Source organism: Mobula birostris, chromosome 14 (genome assembly GCF_030028105.1).
Source record: "Mobula birostris isolate sMobBir1 chromosome 14, sMobBir1.hap1, whole genome shotgun sequence".
NCBI lineage: Eukaryota > Metazoa > Chordata > Chondrichthyes > Myliobatiformes > Myliobatidae > Mobula > Mobula birostris.
In genome coordinates this window covers 71,753,880-71,779,905 of record NC_092383.1, presented here as the reverse complement: position 1 = coordinate 71,779,905, position 26,026 = coordinate 71,753,880, and the positions used below count along the sequence as shown (strand labels likewise).

At 40.1% G+C, this 26,026-nt stretch overlaps 1 protein-coding gene across 6 annotated transcripts in view; it reads right to left on the bottom strand.

Moving 5' to 3' along the window:
• Positions 1–26,026, bottom strand: part of LOC140209516 (copine-8-like) — a 669,962-nt gene that overhangs the window by 94,151 nt on the left and 549,785 nt on the right. For all 6 annotated transcript variants that reach the window (XM_072277770.1, XM_072277771.1, XM_072277769.1 and 3 more), the window contains 3 exons: positions 14,857–14,903; positions 9,945–10,126; positions 3,813–3,940 (listed from right to left, as the gene is read on the bottom strand). In XM_072277770.1, coding sequence (XP_072133871.1) covers positions 3,813–3,940; positions 9,945–10,126; positions 14,857–14,903 — 357 coding nt within the window. The remainder of the gene's footprint in view (positions 1–3,812; positions 3,941–9,944; positions 10,127–14,856; positions 14,904–26,026) is intronic.

Here is a 26,026-nt window from a genome sequence, read left to right as displayed (position 1 = left end):
TGTTAAAGATGAGAGAGGATGTAAAGATTTATAGAGATGATACCAGAAATATAAGAATTCACAGGTGGGTTTCTTTCATCTCAACATTAATAACGGGTCAGGGCAGAATTAACCAAGTTCCTTAAAATTATTAGAGTTCAGGAAAAAAAAAGAATGCTTCTGCTTGGGCAATATAATATAACCATTAGTCATCAGCAAAATTTAAATACCTAAAGTATTGTGAACAGCATAAATGCACTTAAGAAAAGACTCGTCAAGTAAATTATTTGGAAGGGAATAGCAGTTTGTTCTGAAGGATGGGGTAAAGACAGGATGGGAAAACACTGTAAATTTCATAAATTCCTATAATTTCCTGTAAATGCCTGCAAATAAAATGGATTGCAAGGCAGTATATGATGACATATACGTTAGAGTGAATTTCTTTGAGTAGATGATTTGTTTACACTTAAATTACTTTGGCCACCAGACTTCTATTTGACAAAGTACTGTGGATTGAGTCCACAACAATGCGCTTCCTAAAAAGGTGTGAATACCAGATGCCTCTGGCGCCGTAGTTTGACCAGATGCTGTAGTTTCGAAGACAGTGTTACCTATACATTATAAGTATTAATTATCTTCTATGTTAGCACGGGAAATGCCAAATAAATGTATCGTAGACTTAATTTACATTCCTAAAGGCTGTGGATACCAACCCAGACATGTTGGCGTCGGAAGGAAAGGATGGTGTGATATTTTGTATGTAGCTTCAATAGGAAGCATTGGCTATAACTTTTTAAGTAGCGATTGCCTTTGTGTTTAGCATATAAATATCCAGCCCACATTGAGCTAGCAGACCTTTCTGCGGAAAGCGCCTCCATCCATAAGATGCCTGCTGTACCTTGTTGTGTCGAATGAAGAAGCTGCTTTGTATCTGCCAGTGACTCTGTCTCTCCAGTGATTTCATCCACGCCACAACATTTACTTACTTTGATAATAACTTCACTTTCAACTTTGTAATCCAGAGGCTCAAAGAGCACTACCTAACTAGACAAAGAATTTAGAAGAACACGCTACAACAATCAAGGTACTGCATTCATCACAGGACAAAGCCAGGGCTGATGTGCTGAGTCACCATGTTGGAGCAGTCTGTACCCAGGCCAGGAGGGATGCATAACTCGTGAGCCAGCTCCCTGAAGGATGATATTTTAGACCAGTTTTGTTCCAGAGGATGGAGATGAGGACCACAACAGGACAGCCTGCAGATAAAGACTGAGATGCATGTTTGGAGCATTGCTGGAAAAGCTACCTGAACTATCTAGGAATATGAGAAATCCTGCTCCAATCTTGCCTATCACTTTGAGCAGAACATGGAACCTATTCTTTCATGGCTAGCTTCAACACCTGTAAACCAAACCACAATACATTTATTGTTGTCTGATGTCCCAATGTCCATTGCAGCACATGTATTATGACCGCTGCTTTGTAGCTTCTGACCTCTGCCATCCAAAGTCAAGTCTCGGTCACTATGAACATGTGTTTGTGTCAACACTCTTGCCATCCACTAGATAAGTAAATTACTATTCCTTTGAACTGATTAGGAGAGAGTGTAGGGGAAGCATTTATCTCATTTTCTTTCTCAGGATTGCTCTAGCAGTCTCTACAATCTTCCTGAAGGCTCCAGCACTTCGACAAGCTTCACAGAAGTAAAGAGAAATGATGCAATGGATTCCCTTGTCGTTCCAGTGCCACTCATCTGTTCAGTCCTCCTTTGAATGATTTCTAATACATCCAGTATTAGAGTCAAAGTGACAGCTCTTCCCCATTCTCCTCCATCAATCTCCTCCAAAATGGAGTTTGAGCTCCCTGTGGTGCTGTGGGTGACCTGGCAGGATCATTACTAAAGATAGTCATTTGTGGAAAGAAAACACTGAAATTTTACCAATTCATTAAGAAAGAAAGTTAAACGGGCCAAATGGCCTGTTTCTGTGCTATAGTGCTCTATGACTCTATGAAAGTCTGCAAGTTGTTGTCCAGCTGCCTCAATCGAGCTCTCGGTCCCCAACACATCTCCAAATTTCTGATGATCAATTGACATACATCAAGTGCACAGCTACTTTCTGCTGTTGAACCTGATTTCCAATGTTTCCTCTCCATTGTGTGTTATTTGCATAGAATGGACCAGTTTGACAACTCAGGCATGATATATATATATATATACTTTTACAATGATTGTTATCATTGCCCTGAATACTGCTATGAGCTAGTATTCTGAAAAAAATGTAAAAAGGTTTAATTGAATGCTTCAATATTGGTGAGATATTTTATAAACCACCATTCATGTTGGTGGAAATTAAAATATGGACAATACCATTTAATAGACTGCCCAATATCAGTATTTCTATTGAAAGCTTTTCTTAAAGAATTTCAATCTGCATTTCTAAATACTTTCTTAAAGGAAAGCTGATGGTCTTACAAATAAGGAAACAATAAGGGTGAAAGTTGATAGCAGAAGAGGGGAGAGGGAGAGAGGGAGTGACAGAGAGGGGAAGGGGAGGGGGAGAGAGAGAGAAGGGACAGGGAGAGAGGGAGGGGGAGAGAGAAAGGGGGAGAGGAGGGAGAGGGGAAAGGGGGAGAGGGGGAGGTGGAAAGGTGGAGAGGGGGAGAGGGGGAGGGGGAGAGGTGGGAGAGGGGGCAAGGGGGAGAGAGGGAGAGAGGGAGAGAGGGAGAGAGGGAGAGAGGGAGAGAGGGAGAGAGGGAGAGAGGGGAGTGCGAAGTATCTACACTACCAAAGGGTACAGAAAATGACAATAAGGTGAGATAAGCCAGATCAAACAGATGTGTATCCAAAAAAGACTGCAGAGAGAAATAACTAAACAGGTTGCCTTGGTAACTTTCAGAAATGACAGCCTGTGTCAGCATGGGTCTTGTATTAAGGGACTGTAGATACTGAGCCAAGTTAATTTGTGAAGTGTATGATGTTCTGTGAAATAAAAGATGCTGATATGCATTCAGGCTATAACAATAGGTTTAGTCTGACAAACCAGACTCCTGATACAGGTCACAATCTCCTTTCTCACTAGTAGATTAATAATTTCAATAAATAATCAAACAAAATAAATATTATAATTTATTTAACAGAAATTGAACAATGAACTGAACAATATATTTTTTTAAAGATTGCACTCACATTTAATATTTATGCATATTTCCAAAGCATTTGTACATTTATAAGATCTATCATTGTTGATTATTTTCTGATGCTGGCAATGTATGTTTGAGATTTTTAGACTGTGAGTCTTATCAGAGACCCACTTAGCCTTGCAGCCCCTTATGTATCTTCTGAGAAAGTATATCAATAAATTGAAAATTTATAAAACATGTTTTGCTTTGCAATGTGCTTTAAATCTTAGAATCAAAAGAGCACCAGATGTGTCCTAAGGGCACTACTTGAACAAAAGATATTTAAATGCAAACCTACGAATTCTATCAAAGATACTGAATTGCACAGGACAATATGGAGATGCCTCCCTTTTAGCATTACCAGCTCAGACCAATGCAATCTTCACCGTTGTTAAAACCTGCCACTTTACTGAGGCAATGATAGAAAATGTGACTACTTTGTAAATTTAAATGGCATTGTAATCTTTATACTGCTAAATTTTTGCAATGACTTTTTAACCTCAGGACATTACCATATACTTTCATTTCTGAACGAACTCTGTCTGTTGAAGGTCTGGAGCCTATTAACACCTACATAATTCCCACATTTAAATGACATGCAAAAAAAAAGACAAGACTGTTAGAACAGTTCACTAAAGAGTTGCCAATTTTACCGTGCTACATGATTAATCACGGGTGCAAAGTTCGTTGGTCCATAAAGCTGGACTGTCTTGAGGCTCCTATGATATGCTTCCAGAATTCCTTCAATACCGTTACAATATGGGTTCTCTGGGTTGCCATTCTGTTAAATTGTCAAAAATAAAACATGTCAAAATTGGAAACTGCCATGGAGCATGTATTCTTTTGATACCATATTCAAGATATAAGGATGCATGTCTTTTTTGCCTTTCGGTAAAAATATTATTTTCTGTCTATTTAGTTTAATCACAGGCTCACATCTTTGAGCTGCTGATCTTCTGCACAGCTTGTGCAATGTTTCAGCTCCTCACTATTTCATTAGAGTTTAATAATAGTCTTCAATACCGTCACTGAAAGGCCACTGAGCATTCTCCAGATGAAAATAAAACAGTGAATGGTGAGTTTTGAATTGAAATTTGGCATGACTGCGTCATTGAGTTCGACCTCCTGTGTTTGAATGGCATTTTGCTATTAAACTGATGTTATAAAACTAAACTGCATCTGTGTCACATTTAATTTGTATCATAAAATAACAAGAACGGGAAATAAATGATCTCTACAAAGTGTGCTCTGCATATATCAAACTACCAGTTCAAAAGAAAGCTTTATTCAGAAATTTATTTGAGCTACCATGTTGAATATGCAATTGCACAATATTAAACAATTCTGAAAATGGATTATCACATACCTCAGATGAGAAACTTTGAGGAGTATATTGTAAGGAAACAACCATTTAATATGAAGGCTACTTAAAGTGCAATCAAGTATGACAAGAGAAGATTAATATACTTTCTCCTCTTACTCTACTTTCAATTCAAAGGGCATCAGGAGAGCAAACACATACATTTTCCAATAATACCCAGAACAGTTTTAGATGGAAATGCACCAAATGTCATATATGTTTGATCAGAGACTGTCAACTTAAAGGATTAAAATCAAGATATCAAAACTGAAGAAACAGAGGAAAGAATCTAAATTTACACTTTTTCATCTAGTCAGAAGCCCTGATAGGTTTCAGAACCTATTAGATAGTGTTAAATTACAGTCAGCTTAGTGTAGGAAATGCAATGGTCTAATTTGAGATCAGCTGATTCCTATGTTCCTCGACTTTGCTAGCTCTTTTGAAAGTACCCTAAGGTATTTTACTATGGCCTGAAGAAACAGACTGAGCCCTGGTCTAAAAATGATGGCATTGTTGGAAATACAATAATGATGGAGAGGAATAAATGTTGGAATTATGATAATAAAAACAGGAAGTGTTTGAAATCCAGTTCATCAGTCATTATCTGAATAAATGCATAAAAGGAAATGACCAAGACTTTGACCTTACTGGGCCCATAGCTGCTGTTATTCTTTCTAGCATACTGGGTTCATTCTGGAATCTCAGTTCTGAGATTCCTCTGTTTGAAACAGGAATGGTCTCAAAGAAGATTCCATCAAAACTCACCAGAGGGCAATGATTTAGCTGGCCAGGACCAAGGCCCCTTTTGTTGCCATTTTACATGAGAACTTAATATTTCAGTCTGTGACTCTTCTCATTAAAGATAAAAATTATCTTCTGAAAAAATGGACCGATTTCTGATAGAAGTATATTTTGAGCTATCATAAGAAATGCAAAAATTTAATCAGTAGCTAATCAGAAAATAATATTAGATTCTGAATCATTACTTAAATCATAACACTTTGGGTCCACACTATTATTGTTAATCCGTACAGAATATGTAAAACATACAACTTGCTACACTAATTGGCAAACAAGGTAATTGAGTTCCTCCAGCATTTTGTGCATGTTGCTTTAATTACCAATGAAATTTCCCTTCAGGACAATGTAAACTGTGAGCTGCACATTGGAGAATTGATTTGTTTCTGAAGTGTGGAAATACTCACATTTTCTCTGCCTCATTCTTAATTGAGTATGCTTCTTTATATTCTCTGGCTTAGAAAGTGTAAAAGTAATTTCCTCTCAAGCTTTTCCCAGTGTTAATATCTTAAACCTGTGGCGTGGAAATAAGCAATCCAACAAAGTAGTAACAAAGCATTCTCATTTTCTCTTCGTCCCAAGGGGAAGAGTGAAACATGAACATAGATGGAAAGAACCTGGTTTTAACTATTACCATCCATGGCATCCAACTTAATAGTGCTTTGCATCTGCCACAAGTTCATCAAGTGGTTTGAAGGAATAAAGTAAATCTTGCCCTACTATTTCTGGTTTCAATGCAATGCGTATTTTTGAAAAGTTGTCTCTGAAGTAATGTCCGAAGTGTAATAGCCAATTCTGCACCAAAGGCTCCTGAACAGCTGAAGAGATATCACACGAATAAGTAATAACACATTGTTTTAGGTGTTCATCCAGGGATAAATATCAAACAGGAAGAACATCCATATCCTTCGGTCTATGATCTGGATCACTCTTTCTTTCATCCCAGTGGCTCTGTGGCAAACTGACCAACTGTTGCTAGTCTTTTGGCTCATCATTATCTGACCTGTGCTTTTAAGCACAAATGTAAGAGATCTCAATACTTACCCTAATGCTAGAGCATTTGATCTCCTGGCTCCACTACTAGACTCAACACCTGTTTAATGGCTGAGCTGAGATGTATTCATGAAAGAGACCAGATGCACTTTACATCTGACATGTCAGCTTTCTCCCAGGGATAATGTTGGTAAGTAAAACAACCTCATTAACTTGAATTACACCTACCCTGCATAAATCTGTGAGTGTAGGTAAGTTTCCAACTAATTATTCTTAATTTTAAAAATGCAAAACTTTGAAATGTTTTTTAAATAAATTAAGTAATTTATGTTTTAAATTTGTTTAATCATATTTGAACTGCTTTCTAAAATCTCTAAAATTGTTCATAGACCATTAACAGCACCAATCTGTTAAAAAAGAATAGAATGCTCTGATGGAAATTTTCAGGATTCACAATCTAAAGTCCATTTGATGGTTGTAGCTCCCTCCACCTCAACAAGTATGCATTTTTCTGAAGAATCTTAGAGAACTCAGACAGTGGATTCAATATGATATAGAAAATTGTTACAAGATCTTTCACATCAGACCGAGCATTGGTTTCACATTGAGTGCCACCATATTATAGTGGTAACTGTTACAGCTCAGGGCGTTCCAGAGGTCAAAGTTCAATTCTGGCGCCATGTGTAAGAAGTCTGTAAGAGACTGTATGTTCTCCTCATGTGACCACGTTTCCTCCGGGTACTCCAGTTTTCTCCCACAGTCCAAAGATGAACTGGTTAGTAGGCTAATTGGTCATTGTAAACTGTCCTGTGATAAGGCTAGGGTTAAATAGGTAGGTTACTGGGCAATGCGCCTTGTTGGGCCAGAAGGGCCTGCTTTGTGCTATATTGTTACATAAATAAATAAACAAACTCATTCAAGGAATGGCAGAGCCTTCAGTAATGCAGCAGCCTAGCTAAGGTTTGAGTTTTGTTTCAGATGTGAAACATTACCAAACTAAACCATCACCATGTCTCTCTTCTTTTTCAATGACAAAATAAACTACCGATGTGACCCCTCTTTCATCAATAGAGACTCTCATCAGTTATTGTCACTTCCAGAAAGATCAAACTGTTCTTTGAGATTTATGTAATGAAGAGGCTATTCAAGAAAAGCAAAGTTTCACAGTGTTAAAGGCTTGAAGTGCTTTATGGAAACAGCTAACTCCAATGTCCCACCACAACTTCGCATTCACAGTGAAGGCAGAGGCAACTAGTGCACTTTAGCATGTTCAATTATTGGCTTTCTTGAGTTTCTGAGATGCGAGGAAAGTGCGCTTTAGTCAAAACTGTAACCTTCCCTGCAACAACACTGTCAAAACTTAAAAGGAAGTCTTTCACATTGTCTGCCTAAGAAGTGGATTGATACCTGGAAGGGTTTCTTACACTGCCTTTAAACTGCAGTTACAACCAACTTGCAGTGAGTAGCATGAACAGGCATCAAATACATCAATCAGTTAACTGTGGAACTTACTTGGAAAATTGACTAAATGTATTACAAGCAGATTGTATTGTACTTTGTTTAGTTGCATCACAAGGTTTAAAGATTTGTAATTTAACAAGTTACTCAGAGCTCCTGAGAGGGTATGAGGGAAGATTGATTGAATCTATTTGAATGTTCCTTTTTACTTTAAATGTACTGGATTTTTAATCCAGTTTTTTTTTTCAGTCATCTGAATTTATCTAAAAAGAAACTAAAATGCAGATGTTTCAAATACAGATCTTCCTTACGAGATATGAACTGGAATTGACTGAATATTTCTAGCAGTTATTATTATTATTTTATTTTTATTTATTGAGATACAGCAAATAGGCTCTTCCAGCCCCTCGAGCCAAGCTGCCCAGCAATCCCCCAGCTTAACCCTAGCCTAATCGTGGGCTAATTTGCAATGCCTAATTAACCTACCAACTGGTATGTCTTTGGAAAGTGGGAAGAAACCAGAGTACCCAGAGAAGCGGAGAATGTACAAACTCCTTAAAGGCAGTGATGGGAATTGAACCCGAGTTGCTGGTACTGTGAAACTTCCTGCTAACTACTATGCTACCATGCTTTCCTGCTTTCATCTTTTGACTTTACTGAGACAGTGAGGGGTTGCTTGGCACACTCTTTCACTGACAGGGAATCCTTCAGGGAGGCTGGGACAGTTCTGGCTGATTCCAGAGATTTTCATAAACTGAAGTTCTAGCAGAGGTGCCAACATCAATAAATATTTTCTATGCCAAAAACCTTTCCTCTGCATCCAAAAGCATTACCATCAAATAGGTTGAAAATGTAGTCACTATTTGCAATGTGTGAGATGCAAAAATTCATCAAGTAAAGGCAATAATTGCTACATCCTTTTGGGCAATCAACATATAATGAAACTTCCATGAACATATTCTAACAGCATTGCCCCCCCCCCATTACTGTGACAGGGCATCATTCTGATGCTATAGATCAGATGGAGAAATAAGTTGCTGCATTCTCATGTTGGGAAACCTCTGCACAAGATTTTCCATCCTGTGAGAATCCCAAGCATCAGTTCCAGCTGGAAACTTTCTGTACTTTCAAGTCCACATTTCTCAACCGGAGGAGGGGGCTGAGCGAGCTAGGGCTTTTCTCTCTGGAATAGAGAAGGATGAGGGGTGACTTGACAGAGGCATAGATAAAATGAACATCCAGAGAATTTTTCCCAGGACAGAAATTGCAAATATGAGGGAGCATAACTTTAAAGTATTTGGAGAAAAGTACGGGGGGGGGGGGAATGTCAGAGGTAGTTGTTTTTACTCAGAGAGTGGTAGGTGCGTGGAATGCACTGTTAGCGGTAGTGGTAGAGGCACCACTTTGGGGTATTTAAACAGCTTTGAAATGGGCACAAGGATGAAGGAAAATGGAGGGTTACTTGAGAAGAAAGGGTTAGATTAATCTTAGAGTAGGTTAAAGAGTTGGCACAGTATCACGAGCTGAAGGGCCTATACTGTACTCTTCTGTTCTATGTCAAATCTTATTAATGACAAAAGGGCATGAAGACAAGATTGTAGTGGGGATAACATCGTGGTGCAACAGTCTGGACAGCTGCGTCACAGCTGCAGGACCAGGGTACTGTCTGTCTAGAGTCTGAAAGTTCGCTTCGTGACCCGGTGGGTTTCCTTCGGGCATTCAGCTCTCCTTCTACAACCTGTTGTATGTTACTCCTTAGTGTAGTTTAAGGAGAATTGATAGCCACGTGTTGGACAGAATAAGCTTGTTGGCCAGGGGTATTGAGAAATAAAGGGAGGTAGAATGCAACAAATGGGATTGCTCAGCTGAAAAGTAGTAGGGTTTTAATATCCAAAATGGCCTCAGTTCAAAAGTAAAATCTTTGAGCTAAGACATTGAGTTGCTGCTCTTTGCATAAATTTTGCCTGGCTATTTTATCAATTTTTTTTTTGCTTTTATTTCAGATTTCAGCAGCTGTCCTTGATGAGCCAACTGAATGGTCTAGAAAGCTAAAGGGGAAGTGTGGCAAATTCCTACTTTTAATGTTATTTCTTGGTAACAGTTCCTCACACTACATTGCAACTGTTTCATTTATTACAACTTCCACAACCCGAACGGCATATCCGAAATATCTCACCAAAGCAAACTCATGAGAAACTCTTCCATCTGGGGGCAGTTTAGCACCAAACCCCAATGCTGGGAACATCTTGTCACTGTCATAGTCCTGAATAATCTCGCCCACTGCTTTCAAAGCCATTGCGTAGGCATTCATCTGGTAAGGATTCATGTAGTGCAGCGATGTGGATTGAGATGGGTTTCCTGATGAAGGAAGTAGAAAGAATAATCATCTATAAATATGACATTTACTTGGTGATACAAGAGTATTAAAAGTTTTTGTAGATTCCCATCAGGATTATTTAATTAAATCAACTAAGCTATTGAATTGTAGTATAACTACTAATGAAGTGCAACATGCAACTCATAATGAGCCACTTCTTCTGTGACTAACATGCCAGTCTGTGAGAGCATTGTGCCTTACCACACTTCAGGCTGCCTGATTCACAAATTTCAAAGCTTTCAGTTGATATAGTACCATTGAGACAAAGGAATTAATATAACAGTAGCCTGGTATCACATTCAGTGGAGGAGACTTGTCTACCACCAATCAACCTCCTGACAATGATCTTTCCTTAAGATTAATGGGCCAATAGTTCAACTTAAATGAAAAAAAAGTCATTTCCTGGGTCTTCATCCAATTAGCTACCAGTGGTGTAAACTTCAATAGTTTTAGTCCTTTATTATATGTAATTATCCAGATTATCCAGAACACTGGCGTGCCTCAAGCTGTGTGTTGAGCCCTCTTCTGTACTCCCTTTTCACCTATGACTGTGTTCCTGTACATGTCTCTAACTCCATAATCAAGTTTGCAGATGACACCATGGTGGTTGGCCTGATCAGAGGGGACAATGAGACGACTACAGGGATGAGGTCCAGCACCTGGCTGCATGGTGTGCCGACAACAACCTGGCCCTTAACACCCAGAAGACCAAGGAGATCATTGTGGACTTCAGGCATGCTAGGATCCACACCCACGTCCCCATCTACATCAATGGAGCTGTAGTGGAGTGTGTATCAAGCTTCAAATTCCTTGGTGTCCACAGTTCCGAGGATCTCTCTTAGTCCCTGAACTCCTCCATCCTGATCAAAAAGATGCAACAGCACCTTTATTTCCTACGGAGCATCAAGAAAGCTCACCTCTGTCCCAGGATACTGACAGACTTTTACCGCTGTACCATTGAGAGCATACTCACCAACTGTATCTCAGTGTGGCATGGCGATTGTTCCGTATTGGACTGCAAAGCACTCCTGCATGTGGTGAAAACTGTCCAGTGGACTATCGGCACCCAATTGCCCACCATTGAGAACATCTACCATAAACGCTGCCTGGGCAGGGCGGAAAGCATTATCAAGGATGTATCTCACCCTAACAATGGACTTTTTACTCTCCTCCCATCCAGTAGGCGCTACAGGAGCCTCCGCTCCCGCACCAGCAGGCACAGGAAGAGCTTCTTCCCTGAGGCTGTGACCCTGCTGAACCTCACATCACAGCGCTAAGCAGTATTGCACCCATATTGTACTGTCTCAGTACTTTTATATTTGTGTGCTGTAGCACTTACTTTCTATTCGCAGTTATTTTGTAAATAACATTATTCTTTGCATTTCTGGTTAGATGCTAACTGCATTTCATTGGCTTTGTATCTGTACTTGGCATAATGACAATAAAGTTGAATCTAATCTAATCTAATTTATTGCTGAACAAGATAGAGTTAGGTAGACTGAGAGGTTATCTTATTGAAATATACAAGGCTCTGAGGGAGTTCGACACTGAAGGTACAATACATGCAGGCTGTTTTCCCTCGTTCAAACTAAAATTTGGAAAATAATTTCAGAATAAAGGGTTAATTTCAAAGTTAAGAAGGATTTTCTTTTCTCAGATGTGTATGTTTGAAATTCTGTGGCCCAGACAGTAGAGGAGAATTGAGACCGTGGCATTTACAAAGCATCATGGGAAAATGGAGCCAACTTTAAATAAGCAGCATGTTATTGTGAGAAGTGAAACAGAATACAAAGCTGGCTTGCAAAAGGTTAAAAACAATCATTCCAGAACAGAAAACTGAAGAGTGCTTTCAGTTTGCACAAGCCACATGTCAGAATGGTCCATGAAGTGATCTGAGAACATTTTGAGAATATTCTTGAAGTGTGTTCTTCATTATAGATTGATTGATTGATCACAAAATTGTGAATCAGGAGCTGTTTTCTTCGGCCATCTGTGATAATTAAAATGTGAAGTACATACTGAAATGAGACCTTCTTGAGATAAGTAAAAAAAAAGTATTGCAATCTAATAGACAAGGTGTTCCCAACCTTTTTTATGCCATGGACTAATACCATTAAGCAAGGGGCCCATGGGTCCCAGGTTGGGAACCCCTGTAATAGATTGTCAGCTTCATTATTCTCACTGTGTAGCTGCATGGCTTTTGTTGTGACTCAGGATCTTGAGAGGCCTAATAAATTGAAAACACAAGATGGCAGCCATTTTGTTGTTGTGAGGCAAGAAACTCTGAAACATCTCCCATGGTAACCAAGGTCTCAACAGCAGGCAGAAGAGCTAGTTGTTATTAAACTAATAAGCGATATCTAGAGGCCTAGGTTAAACAGTGAAATAACCACTAGGGATCTTTTGATTATCATAAGACAATCAGGGACAACCAATTCCATGCTCCTCTGCGTCTGTATGACTCAGGTGGTGCTTGAGGAGCTCCAGCATTCTGAAAGAGTTTGTGTAAAATATATAAAACAAGAAACTGTAAGGACATAAACAGAAAAAACTTGGGGAAAAAAACATCTCAGAAGAGGAGCCTGGCTTCAAAACTCAGAGAAGAAAATGAAATAAGCCTGTCCAATTCATCTTCCATCTGAGTCCAAGTTGAGCTTCACTTTAATGTACTGACTAGGAGGATAAAACAGTAGGTTAAATGCCAGGTTACTGAGAGTAATAGTGGTTCACTGAATGCTTGTATTCAAAGTATTAATAAAGATTGAGTTGTATAGATTTAATTTTGAATGCTTTCTTTCCTCACTATGTCAGCTGACTATGAAGGCCGTGAGATAACAGGTCACTAAATAAATTAATGGCTAAGATAAAAAAAAATAGCTGGTCTCCAGTGGAATTAAGTATTATGTGTTGGGTGAGTGGGCAAATTCATGGCAGATGCAATTTAATGTGGATAAATGTGAAGTTATCCACTTTGGTGGCAAAAATAGGAAAACAGATTATTATCTGAATGGTGGTCGATTAGGAAAAGGGGAGGTGCAACGAGACCTGGGTGTCATTATACACCAGTCATTGAAAGTGGGCATGCAGGTACAGCAGGCGGTGAAAAAGGCGAGTGGTATGCTGGCATTTATAGCGAGAGGATTTGAGTACAGGAGCAGGGAGGTACTACTGCAGTTGTATAAGGCCTTGGTGAGACCACAACTGGAGTATTGTGTGCAGTTTTGGTCCCCTAATCTGAGGAAAGACATCCTTGCCATAGAGGGAGTACAGAGAAGGTTCACCAGATTGATTCCTGGGATGGCAGGACTTTCATATGAAGAAAGACTGGATGAACTGGGCTTGTACTCGTTGGAATTTAGCAGATTGAGGGGGGATCTGATTGAAACGTATAAGATCCTAAAGGGATTGGACAGGCTAGATGCAGGAAGATTGTTCCCGATGTTGGGGAAGTCCAGAACGAGGGGTCACAGTTTGAGGATAGAGGGGAAGCCTTTTAGGACCGAGATTAGGAAAAACTTCTTCACACAGAGAGTGGTGAATCTGTGGAATTCTCTGCCACAGGAAACAGTTGAGGCCAGTTCATTGGCTATATTTAAGAGGGAGTTAGATATGGCCCTTGTGGCTACGGGGGTCAGGGGGTATGGAGGGAAGGCTGGGGCAGTGTTCTGAGTTGGATGATCAGCCATGATCATAATAAATGGCGGTGCAGGCTCGAAGGGCCGAATGGCCTACTCCTGCACCTATTTTCTATGTTTCTATGTTTCTATGTATCTGGAAAGAGAATATTTGTGGTTAATATCGAATCAGCCACGATCTTATTGAATGCTGGACCAGTCTTGAGGGGCCACTTGGCTCCCACATTCTTTATGTTCAAATGAAGCATTGATAGTTTCTATTATGACACATCTGTGATTCACAATAAAGACTACACATAAAGTCTTTGAAAAAGTAATGTAATAACAACGCGAAAGGCAACTGATGAACAGTGGACTCAACCAGACTGGTGCTATTGTTAATAGCAAACAACCTGTTGCAGGAACTCAGCAGGTTGAACAGCCTCTGTATGAGGAACGACAATCGTTGATATTCTGGATCAAAACCCTACATCAGGATATTGCAGGGTTATTGTCAGTGTTTGGCTTTATGCAAGATTTTTATAAATGCTAGTATTTTTTTGGTAGACAAATAAATTAAGAAAGCTTTTTAGCTTTTTTCAACAGCACACACAGAATGCTGGAGGAACTCTACAGGTCAGGCAGCATCTATGGAGGGAAATAAACAGTCCATATTTCAGCTGACCCTTCATCAGGACTCTACTGAGCTCCTCTAGCATTTTGCATGTGTGTGTTACTCAATATTTCCAGCATCTGCAGAACCTCTTGTGCTTTAGTTCACTTCAATTCTATTCCTCGCTCCCTCTAAACATTTCTTCATTGGCATCAATCTTTTATTTTACTTTTATGATTATTTACAACCAAATGCCATTGATGTGAGAAGTAAATTACACAACTACTACAAATACATAAACGTAGCAAAAGTGTATTGATTTTCCTTTCAGGGCATCCTAATGTATGATTGAATATGTATCTAAGCAATCAATTAAAAATGACAACTGTTTGATCAAAGCCACCAATCAGTAATTATTAACCATCCAAGCAAATCCCAAAATATCATTCAAAAGTGAAGGTTTATCAGATTTTTATGAACTTACCATTAGAAGCTGTAAAATCAATAGCCACCGTAAAATTTATCTGCGTTCTGTAAGATTAAACAGAGGTAAAGTTTTATTTCAAATATATTTCTTACTTGAACATGCTTTTGTGTTAGATTTCATTTTGTAAACTATGTCTCTGTGACTGTGCAGCGGCTCAGGCATTAAGTAAAGATATTTCTTAAGAACAAGCAAATTATTCTGGTTCAAAAACCACCTTCAAATACAGATTAATTATTTCACTGCTGAAATGGTTAAGTAGAGTTTACATCCAATTAATGCAGTATCAAACTTGTAAAACAATATTCTGGATTTCAGAATTGCACTGACAGTATAGTTTAAAGTTTGTAATAGTTGCTCTGGTCTAGAGATCTGTGGAATTACATGTAAAAGTTAAAGGTGTCCATCGTTTTTCTGTCCTGTGTAAGCAGCATTGTTTTGTAGCAGTCTCCAGTGTAATCAATAGTCTCAGGAACACTTTGTGGCATTTTCAAGACATTCTCACTGTAAATAAAAACCATGAAAATGTTGGTTTGTCACGTAAGGCGAGTGAGAGTTCAGCGCCGACAGCCTTCCTTTTGATCGCTGCTGAGGAGTCTGTGAGTGGCCTATCAATGTGTGGCTCACCATGGCCTCTGCACTCGTCTGGTGTTCCTCCCTTCATCGACGAATGAAGATGTTACCGTGATTTTGTGTAATGGATTGGACTATTGTGTTTACGGACTGTGGACTTTTTCAGTCTTACTGATTTTATATTCTGTGTTTTTTGCACATTTCTTTCCATTTTTGTTGTGCGAGGGGAGGGGATTTGGGGTCGATGTTTTTGTTTCACTTTGTGCGGGGGGGGGTTGTCCGGAGGTTGATGGTCAGGATGCCATTTTTTTTTTGTGCGGAGGGTGGGTTTGACGTTTCTCTCTAAATGACTTCCATGTTCTTTCTTTGTTTCATGGCTATCTGGAGAAGAAGAATCTCAGAGATGTATGTAGATACATACTTTGATAACATTAAACCTTAGATCCTTTTGAACCTTTAAGGTGCAACCATTGCCTATTGTGTCATAATTACCATCAAATGACCTCATAGGCCATAAGCAAAAACAGATTTATATTCATGGATTTTCAGTTCAATATTTCAAAATCAATTATTTTGCTTTAAACAATAATGCCTTTATTTTAACAAAGTTAATTCTGATACAGCTTCTACCATAACTTAATGAGGAACTTTCTGCCATGCTCTGTAAAATACTTAACAATTGTACTGTAAGAATCATTAAACTTTATTGGTGTCATAATTTATTAGAAAAGACCATTGTTGCTGGAGTTCCCTTTAAACTGATGCCTGACAAGTTATCTTGAAGAAAATCTAGACCAAAGAAGGTGCTGGAAAAAAATACAATGCTCAAAGATCAAAGACAGGGGCAATTGCAACTTGAACACACTTCGAGTTCTTAATTCCAGATATCAAGAGAGGTACTCAAATGCCCAGGCCATACAGAAATTTACGAGATGAACTTGACTCTCCAGTTGGCTCTCTTTTTAATTTTCCATTTCTTAATGCAAATGCAAATGGCACATTTCACTGTATGTTTCGATGTACATGTGATAAATAAATCTGAATCTGAATCCCTAAGGCCCTTCAGTCTTAGGCCTCTTACAGTGACCCAAGAAATCCAACATGGGCTCGAAGAATAGCATCTCATCCTCAAATCTGGCACAGTGCAGCCTTCTACACTCAACACTGATTTCAGCAATTCCAGATAATCAGTGACCTTAGTTCTGTATCTCATTTTTTAAACTTCCATTTACTTATGTTATCTCAGAGTTCATTAATCTCCCGCTAATTAGACCTCTTTCATACATGTCCTGACCACTCTCTCTCAGCTTTTCCCAATATCAAATACCTTACCTCTATTGTTCCTTATCCCTTCTTTGCAACTGAAAACTTATTACATTTCTGACCCTTAGAAGCCCTGATAAACATTTATCAATGAGAAGCATTAACTCCAAACTTTTTCATGCCATGGAGCTCTAACATTAAATGAGGGGTTTGCGTTCCTCAGGCTGGGACCCCCTTCGCCAGAGTTTACAGAGTACGGTGCAAAAAGCGAGAAGCATTCAGTGAGCGGCAGTTTTGTGGGCAAAAACACTTTGCTAATGAGAGAGGTCAGAGGAGGATGGCCAGACTGTTTCAAGCTGACAGGAAGGTGACACCAACTCAAATAAACACGTGTTAATGTGGTTAATGTGCAGAAGAGCAACTCTGAATGCATTAACTTGTGGGAAGGTTGCATTCAATTACTCCAAAAATAGTTTTAATGACTGTAATATAGAGTTAACACAGACACACTGCACCTGCTTGTAGCTCTACACCAGACTTGTTCCTTCTACCTCATAACTTGGCCACAGCTAATCTACCCTGACGGTTTCATCATATCACCAGTGTACTGCCGGCACTTACATACTACCCTTGTTCCTGTTACAAAATTTTACAAATTTACAGCCCTCTGAGTGGAAAACTTTCTCCCCATAATCATGGCTAATTTTATATCCTGAAACCATGACTGTAATCCTTGAATCTTCTGTTTTGGTATTCAGCCTACTTGTAAGCAAAAGAAAAGTCTCAGTTTTTCAATACTTTATAACTGTTCACGCTCGCTTTGTGATGACAAAGTTCTTGGCTTCGGTAAGTAGCATCTGTCAAAAATTCAGTACCTGGGAGAGAATGTCACATTGGATTGCTCGAAGCATATGCAACAGTATCATCTGTCAGTTTTATTCACTTCCCACATATCTGGTCCCACTGAAGTCAATAAAACCTCATGTAATGAATTGAATACAAATAGTAGCCAGTACCTGTGTTCATGCTTGCCATTTGCAACTAAAGGTATATTTTGTTCACCTCTGCCTTCCCATATATCTTGTTTAACAAAAACAAGTGCTGATACAAAGTCTCACAGAAAGTCATGGAATGCGTGGGATTACAGCAAGCTATGCTAGAGTCAATGATGCAATATGATAAAGAGTTGACCCTGAACAATAACCACGATGTAGGATATAAATTTCAATGGGAAATAGAAAAAACATGTAATAAGACAGGTGATGGGGAGGAGATACATCTCTACCAAAGGAGTGTAAGGCACTCTTTCCTTTCACTAGCCTGCAGCCTGCAGGTCACCGTTGGGCAAGGTGTAGCACCTGCGCAGCACCCCCGTCCTCCGAATCAGGGTCACGTGAAGCCATTGGAGCAGGTTGTGGATGGTCACATGAGAAGCTGGTGCAAAATACAAGTCCTGGTTATGCGACAACTGACACCAGACTGACAATCTCTGAAGTGTATTTATAATGGCTGGTGTCACCCTGACTTGTAAAGACGCTGCCCAGAAGAAGGCAATGGCAAACCACTTCTGTAGAAAAAAATTGCCAAGAGCAATCATGGGCAATACACTATAATCATTCACATCATTTGACAGACACATAATGATGTAATAAGAGCAATGTTACGATAATCACGGGGGATTTTAACATCCAGGTAGATTGGGAAGACCTGATTGGTGTTGGATCCTAAGACAGGGAATTTGTAGAATGCCTATAAGATGGCTTTTTAAAATCAACTTGTGGTTGAGCCCACTAGGGAAAAAAGCAATGCTGGATTGGTTGTTGTGTAATGAACCAGATTTGATTACGGAGCTTAAGGTAAAGGAACCCTTGGGAGACAGTGATCATAATATGATAGAATTCAACCTGCAGTTTGAGAGAGAGAAGATAAAGTCAGATGTATCCGTATTACAGTGGAGTAAAGGGAATTACAGAGGCATGAGAGAGGAGCAGGTCAAATTTGATTGGAATGGGACACTAGTAGGAATGATGGCAGAACAGCAATGACTGGAGTTTCTGGAGGCAATTCAGAAGGCACAGGATAGATATAACCCAAAGATGATAAAGCATTCTAGAAGGAGGATGAGACAACTATGGATGACAAGGGAAGCCAAAGCCATCATAAAAGCAAAAGAGAGGGCATATAATATGGTGAAAATTAGTGGGAGGTTAGAGGATTGGGAAGCTTTTAAAAAAACAGCAGAAGGCAACTAAAAATACCATAAGGAGAGAAAAGATGAAGTAGGACGGTAAGCTAGCCAAAAAGATTAAAGAAGATACCAAAAGATTTTTCAGCTACATAAAGAATAAAAGAGAGGCGAGAGTGGACTGCTGAGAAATGAGCTGGAGAATTAGTAATGGGGGACAAAGAAATGGGACATGAACTTAAGAAGTGTTTTGTGTCAGTTTTCTCTGTGAAAACTAGTAGTGTGCCAGCAATTTGAGTGTCAGGGGGTAGAATTGAATGTAGCAGCTATTACTAAGGTGAAGGTGTTTGTGAAGCTAAGGTCTGAAGAGAGGTAAGTCACTGGACCAAATGGACTACACCCCAGGGGTCTAAAAGGGGTAGCTCAAGAGATTGTAGAGGCATTGGCAATGATATTTCAAGAATCACTAGATTCTGAAATGGCTTCAGAGGACAGGAAAATTGCAAACGTCACTATATTCTTTCAGAATGCAAAAGAAAGGAAATTATAGGCCAGAGGCACATGATAAGACATGATAAGATAGTTTCCTAAAGGGGAGTTCTTGCCTGACAAATTTGTTGGAATTCTTTGAGGAAATAATAGGCAGGATAGACAAAGGAGAGTTAGTGTATTGTTCACTTGGATTTTCAGAAGATCTTCGACAAGATGCGGCACATGACACTGCTTAACAAGTTAACAACCCATGGTATTACAGGAAAGATACCAGCATGGATAAAGATAGGCTGATTAGCAGGAGGCAAAGAGTTGGAATAAAGGGGACCTATTCTGGTTGGCTGCTGGTGATAAGTGGTGTTCTGCCGGGGTCAGTGTTGGCATAATTTCTTTTCATGTTTTATGTCAATAATTTGAATCACAGAACTGATGGGTTTTTGCTAGTGTAGGAAGCAGGAAGTTTGCAGAAGGACTTGTACAGATTGGGAGAATGGGCAAAGAATTGGTAGATGGAATAGAGCATAGGGAAGAATATGGCCATGCACTTTATTAGAAGGAATAAAGGTCAAGATTATTTTTTAAATGGGAGAAAATTCTAAATTCATAAGTGTGGAGGGAATTGGGAGTCTTTTTGCAGGATTCCCTGAAGGTTAACTTGCAAGTTGACCTGGTGGTAAGAAAGACAAATGCAGTATTAGCATTCATTTCAAGAGGACTAGAATATAAGTCTTTTAAAGGTTATGGGGAGAAGGCAGGAAAATTGGGTTGTGAGGGAAATGGATCGGCCATGATTAAATGGTGGAGCAGACTCGATTAGCTGAATGGCCTAATTCTGCTCCAATGTCTTATGGTCTTATAAGAGCAAGAATGTGATGCCAGGGCTTTATAAGGCATTGGTCAAAACACGCTTGGATTATTTTGAACAGTTTTGGGCAGCTTATCTAAGAAAAAATGTGCTGGCATTAGAGAAGGTCCAGATGATGTTCGTGAGAACAATCCGGGGAATGAAAGGTTAACATATGAGGAACATTTGATGGCTCTGGACCTGTACTCACTGGAGTTTATAAGAATGAGGGGGAAATCTCATTAAACCTGTTAAATATTGCAAGGCCTAGACAGACTGGATGTGGTGAGGATGTTTTCTATAGTGTGTGAGTCTAGGACCAGAAGGCACAGACTCAGAATAGAGGGACTTTCATTTAGAACAGAGATGAGTAGAAACTTCCTTAGGCAGAGGGTGGTCAATCTGTGGAATTCATTGCCACGGGAGGGTGTGAAGGCCAAGTTATTGAGTATATTGAAAGAAAAGATTGATAGGTTCATCTGTAGTTTTTTGCTTGTTTGTAATTGATAGGTTCTTAGTTTATCAGGGCATCAAAGGTTATGGTGAGAAGGCAAGAGAATGGGTGTTGAGAGGGATAGTCATGATGGAACGGTGGTGCGGACTCATTGAGCCGAGTAGCTTAATTCTGCTACCATTTTTTTATATCTTACATTCTTATGATCTTAATTTTAGAAGATGATTCTGAACACAGCCCACTGTTGGTAAACTTAAAAGCATTTTTTCTGACTGCAAGGATGCAATACTGGCAAATAGTTAATTCCAAATTTACGTTTATTAAACATGATACAAGCAACCTTATACGCAGAATTTAAAGTGTTCCTAATTGGATACTAAACAAGCAATATTACTCCAAGACCCCTATCCAACTCTTGCTCTTTTTGCCCAGTGCATTCTGGAGAATTAAGCAGCTGCGTGTGGTCCTCACAATGGATTAGGAGGTTCCTCTCATATCCCATTACACAATATAATAATGACAGTCTACTCCTTAAAAAGGAGGGAGGCAAAATATAGGAAATCATAGGCCAGTTATCCTAACTTCAGTGGTTGGGAAGATGTTGGAAGCACACAAGCAAGGACTAAAACTAGGCCAAAGTCAGCATAGTAACATCAAGAGGAAATCTTGCCTAATAAATCTGTTGGAATTCTTTGAGGAAATAACAGGCAGGATAGACAGTCAGTAGATGTTGTTTACTTGCATTTTCAGAAGGCCTTTGTTGACGTGCCTCACAAGGCTGCTAAACAAAGTAAGAACCCATGGTATTACAGGAAAGGTATTAGCATGAACAAAAGATTGTTGATTCACGACGAGCAGAAGGCAAAAAGTGTGGGACCTTTCCTGCTTGGCTGCTGATAACTAGTGGTGTTCTGCAGGGTTGGTGTTAGGTCCACTACTTTTCACATTATATGCTAACGCTCCGATTGATAGATCAGATGGGCCTATTTCTGTGCTAGAGTACTCCATGACTCTATGATTCTAATGCTGAGACTTCATAAGGCATTGGCCCGACCATTTTTGGAGTGTTGTGAATATTTCTGGGCCCTATATCTAAGAAAATATGTGCTAGCATTGGGAAGGGTTCAGAAGAGGTTTACAGGAATGATCCCAGGAATAAAAGGTTTAACATATGTAGAGTGCTTGATGGCTCTGTGCCTGTATTTGCTGGAATTTAGAAGAATGAGGTGTCATCTCATTGAAACCTACTGAATATTGAAAGGCATAGATGGAGAGGATGTGCAGAAGGTGTTGCAAATAGATGGAGAGTCTAGGACCAAAGGTTGTCCCTTTACAATGGAGATGTGAGGGAATTCCTTTAACCAGACGGTGGTATATCTGCGGAATTTATTGCAACAGATGGCTACGGAGGCCAATTTTTTGGGTATATTTTAAAGGGATATGGGATAGGTTCTTGATTAATAAGGGTGCCAAATGTTACAGGGAGAAGGCAGGAGAATGAGTGGGGCAATAAGTCAGCCAAGATGAAATGGTGGAACAGACTTGATGGGCTGAGTGGCCTAATTATACTCCGATGTTTTATGGTCTTACAACTTCAGCACCATAAAAAGCCAAAAGTGGGAAAAAATATCTAATTTTCTTCCTTTCATAGATTGTCATCCCTCTATCAGTAAATGAGATGGTGATGAAAGAAAGCAAGGGCAAAAGAAGGGAGGTCAGGGAAGCGAAAGGAGCAGTAATCTGCAGAGGGAAGGAAGCAATGGCTGAAGAGCAAGATTATATTCAAGTAAAAGAGGATTATATTTGGAAAAAATGATTTTTGATCAGCGTGGCACCAGGGGTGCAGGAGTAAATTGTGGTTAAAGCAAAGGATGGCAGGGTGGGGTGGATAAAGGAGGAGGAGGGGAACTTGGTAGATTGTTGAGCTGAGAAGAAGACTTCTGTTCATTTTGCCCAAATGCTTTGAAGGAATTTATGAACCTAGCCTCTCCATGTCAATAGACAATAGACAATAGGTGCAGGAGGAGGCCATTCAGCCCTTCGAGCCAGCACCGTCATTCACTGTGATCATGGCTGATCATCCACAATCAGTACCCTTTTCCTGCCTTCTCCTCATATCCCTTACTCCGCTATCTTTAAGAGCTCTATCTGACTCTTTTTTGAAAGAATCCAGACAATTGGCCTCCACTGACTTCTGAGGCAGAGCATTCCACAGAACCACAACCCTCTGTGTGAAAAAGTTTTTCCTTAATTCCGTTCTAAATTGTCTACCCCTTATTCTTAAACAGTGGCCTCTGGTTCTGGACTCCCCCAACATCTGGAGCATGTTCCCTGCCTCTAGTGTGTCCAATCCCTTAATAATCTTATATGTTTCAGTCAGATCCCCTCTCATCCTTCTAAATTCCAGTGTATACAACCCCAGTCGCTCCAATCTTTCAACATATGGCAGTCCCTCCATCCTGGGATTTAAACTCGTGAACCTACGCTGCACTCCCTCAACAGCTAGAATGTCCTTCCTCAAATTTGGAGACCAAAACTGTATACAATATTCCAGGTGTGGTCTCACCAGGGCCCTGTACAACTGCAGAAGGACCTCTTTGCTCCTATACTCAATTCCCCTTGTTATGAAGGCCAGCATGCCATTAGCTTTCTTCACTGCCTGCTGTATCTGCATGCTTACTTTCAGTGACTGATGAACAAGGAGCTAGGGCTTTACTCTTTGGAGAGAAGGAGGATGAGAGGAGGCATGATAGAAGTGTACAAGATAATAAGAGGAATAGATAGAGTGGATAGCCAGCGCCTCTTTCCCAGGGCACCACTGCTCAATACAAGAGGATATGGCTTTAAGGTAAGGAAGTTCCAGGGGGATATTAGAGGAAGGGTTTTTACTCAGAGAGTAGTTGGTGTGTGGAATGCACTGCCTGAGTCAGTGGTGGAGGCAGATACACTAGTGAAGTTTAAGAGACTACTAGACAGGTATATGGAGGAATTTAAGGTGGGGGCTTATATGGGAGGCAGGGTTTGAGGGTCGGCACAACATTGTGGGCCGAAGAGCCTGTACTGTGCTGTACTATTCTATGTTCTATATCTCGTTGTACTTCCCCTTTTCCTAACTTAACACCATTCAGATAGTAATCTGCCTTCCTGTTCTTGTTACCAAAGTGGATAACCTCACATTTATCCACATTAAACTGCATCTGCCATGCATCTGCCCACTCACCCAACCTGTCCAAGTCACCCTGCATTCTCATAACATCCTCCTCACATTTCACACTGCCACCCAGCTTTGTGTCATCTGCAAATTTGCTAATGTTACTTTTAATCCCTTCACCTAAATCATTAATGTATATTGTAAATAGCTGCGGTCCCAGCACCGAGCCTTGCAGTACTCCACTAGTCACTGCCTGCCATTCTGAAAAGGACCCACTAATCCCTACTCCTTGTTTCCTGTCTGCCAACCAATTTTCTATCCATGTCAGTACCCTACCCCCAATACCACTTGCTCTAATTTTGCACACTAACCTCCTATGTGGGACCTTATCAAAGGCTTTCTGAAGGTCCAGGTACACTACATCCACTGGCTTTCCCATGTCCATTTTCATAGTTACATTCTCAAAAAATTTCAGAAGATTAGTCAAGCACGATTTCCCCTTCGTAAATCCATGCTGACCCGGACCGATCCTGCCACTGCTATCACGTCTTTTATAATTGATTCCAGCATCTTCCTCATCACTGATGTCAGATTAACTGGTCTACAATTGCCTGTTTTCTCTCTCCCTCCTTCCTTAAAAAGTGGGATAACATTAGCTACCCTCCAATCTGCAGGAACTGATCCTGAATCTGTAGAACATTGGAAAATGATTACCAATGCGTCCACGATTTCTAGACCCACCTCCTTAAGTACCCTGGGATGCAGACCATCAGGCCCTGGGGATTTATCAACCTATCATGTGATTTTACATGCAATGTTTCCAAAGTCTGGAACACCCAGTGAGTGGGGGCTAATTAGGAAGGGGAAAAAAGATTATGAGAGAAAACTGGCAGGGAACATAAAAACTGACTGTAAAAGCTTTTATAGATATGTAAAAAGGAGAAGACTCGTAAAGACAAATGTAGGTCCCCTACAGACAGAAACAGGTGAATTGATTATGGGGAGCAAGGACATGGCAGACCAATTGAATAATTACTTTGGTTCTGTCTTCACTAAGGAGGACATAAATAATCTTCCGGAAATAGTAGGGGACAGAGGGTCCAGTGAGATGGAGGAACTGAGCGAAATACATGTTAGTAGGGAAGTGGTGTTAGGTAAATTGAAGGGATTGACGGCAGATAAATCCCCAGGGCCAGATGGTCTCCATCCTAGAGTGCTTAAGGAAGTAGCCCAAGAAATAGTGGATGCATTAGTGATAATTTTTCAAAACTCGTTAGATTCTGGACTAGTTCCTGAGGATTGGAGGGTGGCTAATGTAACCCCACTTTTTAAAAAAGGAGGGAGAGAGAAACCAGGGAATTATAGACCAGTTAGCCTAACGTCGGTGGTGGGGAAACTGCTGGAGTCAGTTATCAAAGATGTGATAACAGCACATTTGGAAAGCGGTGAAATCATCGGACAAAGTCAGCATGGATTTGTGAAAGGAAAATCATGTCTGACGAATCTCATTGAATTTTTTGCAGATGTAACTAGTAGAGCGGATAGGGGAGAACCAGTGGATGTGGGTATATTTGGATTTTCAAAAGGCTTTTGACAAGGTCCCACACAGGAGATTAGTGTGCAAACTTAAAGCACATGGTATTGGGGGTAAGGTATTGATGTGGATGGAGAATTGGTTGGCAGACAGGAAGCAAAGAGTGGGAATAAACGGGACCTTTTAAGAATGGCAGGCGGTGACTAGTGGGGTACCGCAAGGCTCAGTGCTGGGACCCCAGTTGTTTACAATATATATTAATGACTTGGATGAGGGAATTAAATGCAGCATCTCTAAGTTTGCGGATGACACGAAGCTGGGTGGCAGTGTTAGCTGTGAGGAGGATGCTAAGAGGATGCAGAGTGACTTGGATAGGTTGGGTGAGTGGGCAAATGCATGGCAGATGCAATTTAATGTGGATAAATGTGAAGTTATCCACTTTGGTGGCAAAAATAGGAAAACAGATTATTATCTGAATGGTGGCCGATTAGGAAAAGGGGAGGTGCAACGAGACCTGGGTGTCATTATACACCAGTCATTGAAAGTGGGTATGCAGGCACAGCAGGCGGTAAAAAAGGCAAATGGTATGCTGGCATTTATAGCGAGAGCATTCGAGTACAGGAGCAGGGAGGTACTACTGCAGTTGTACAAGGCCTTGGTGAGACCATACCTGG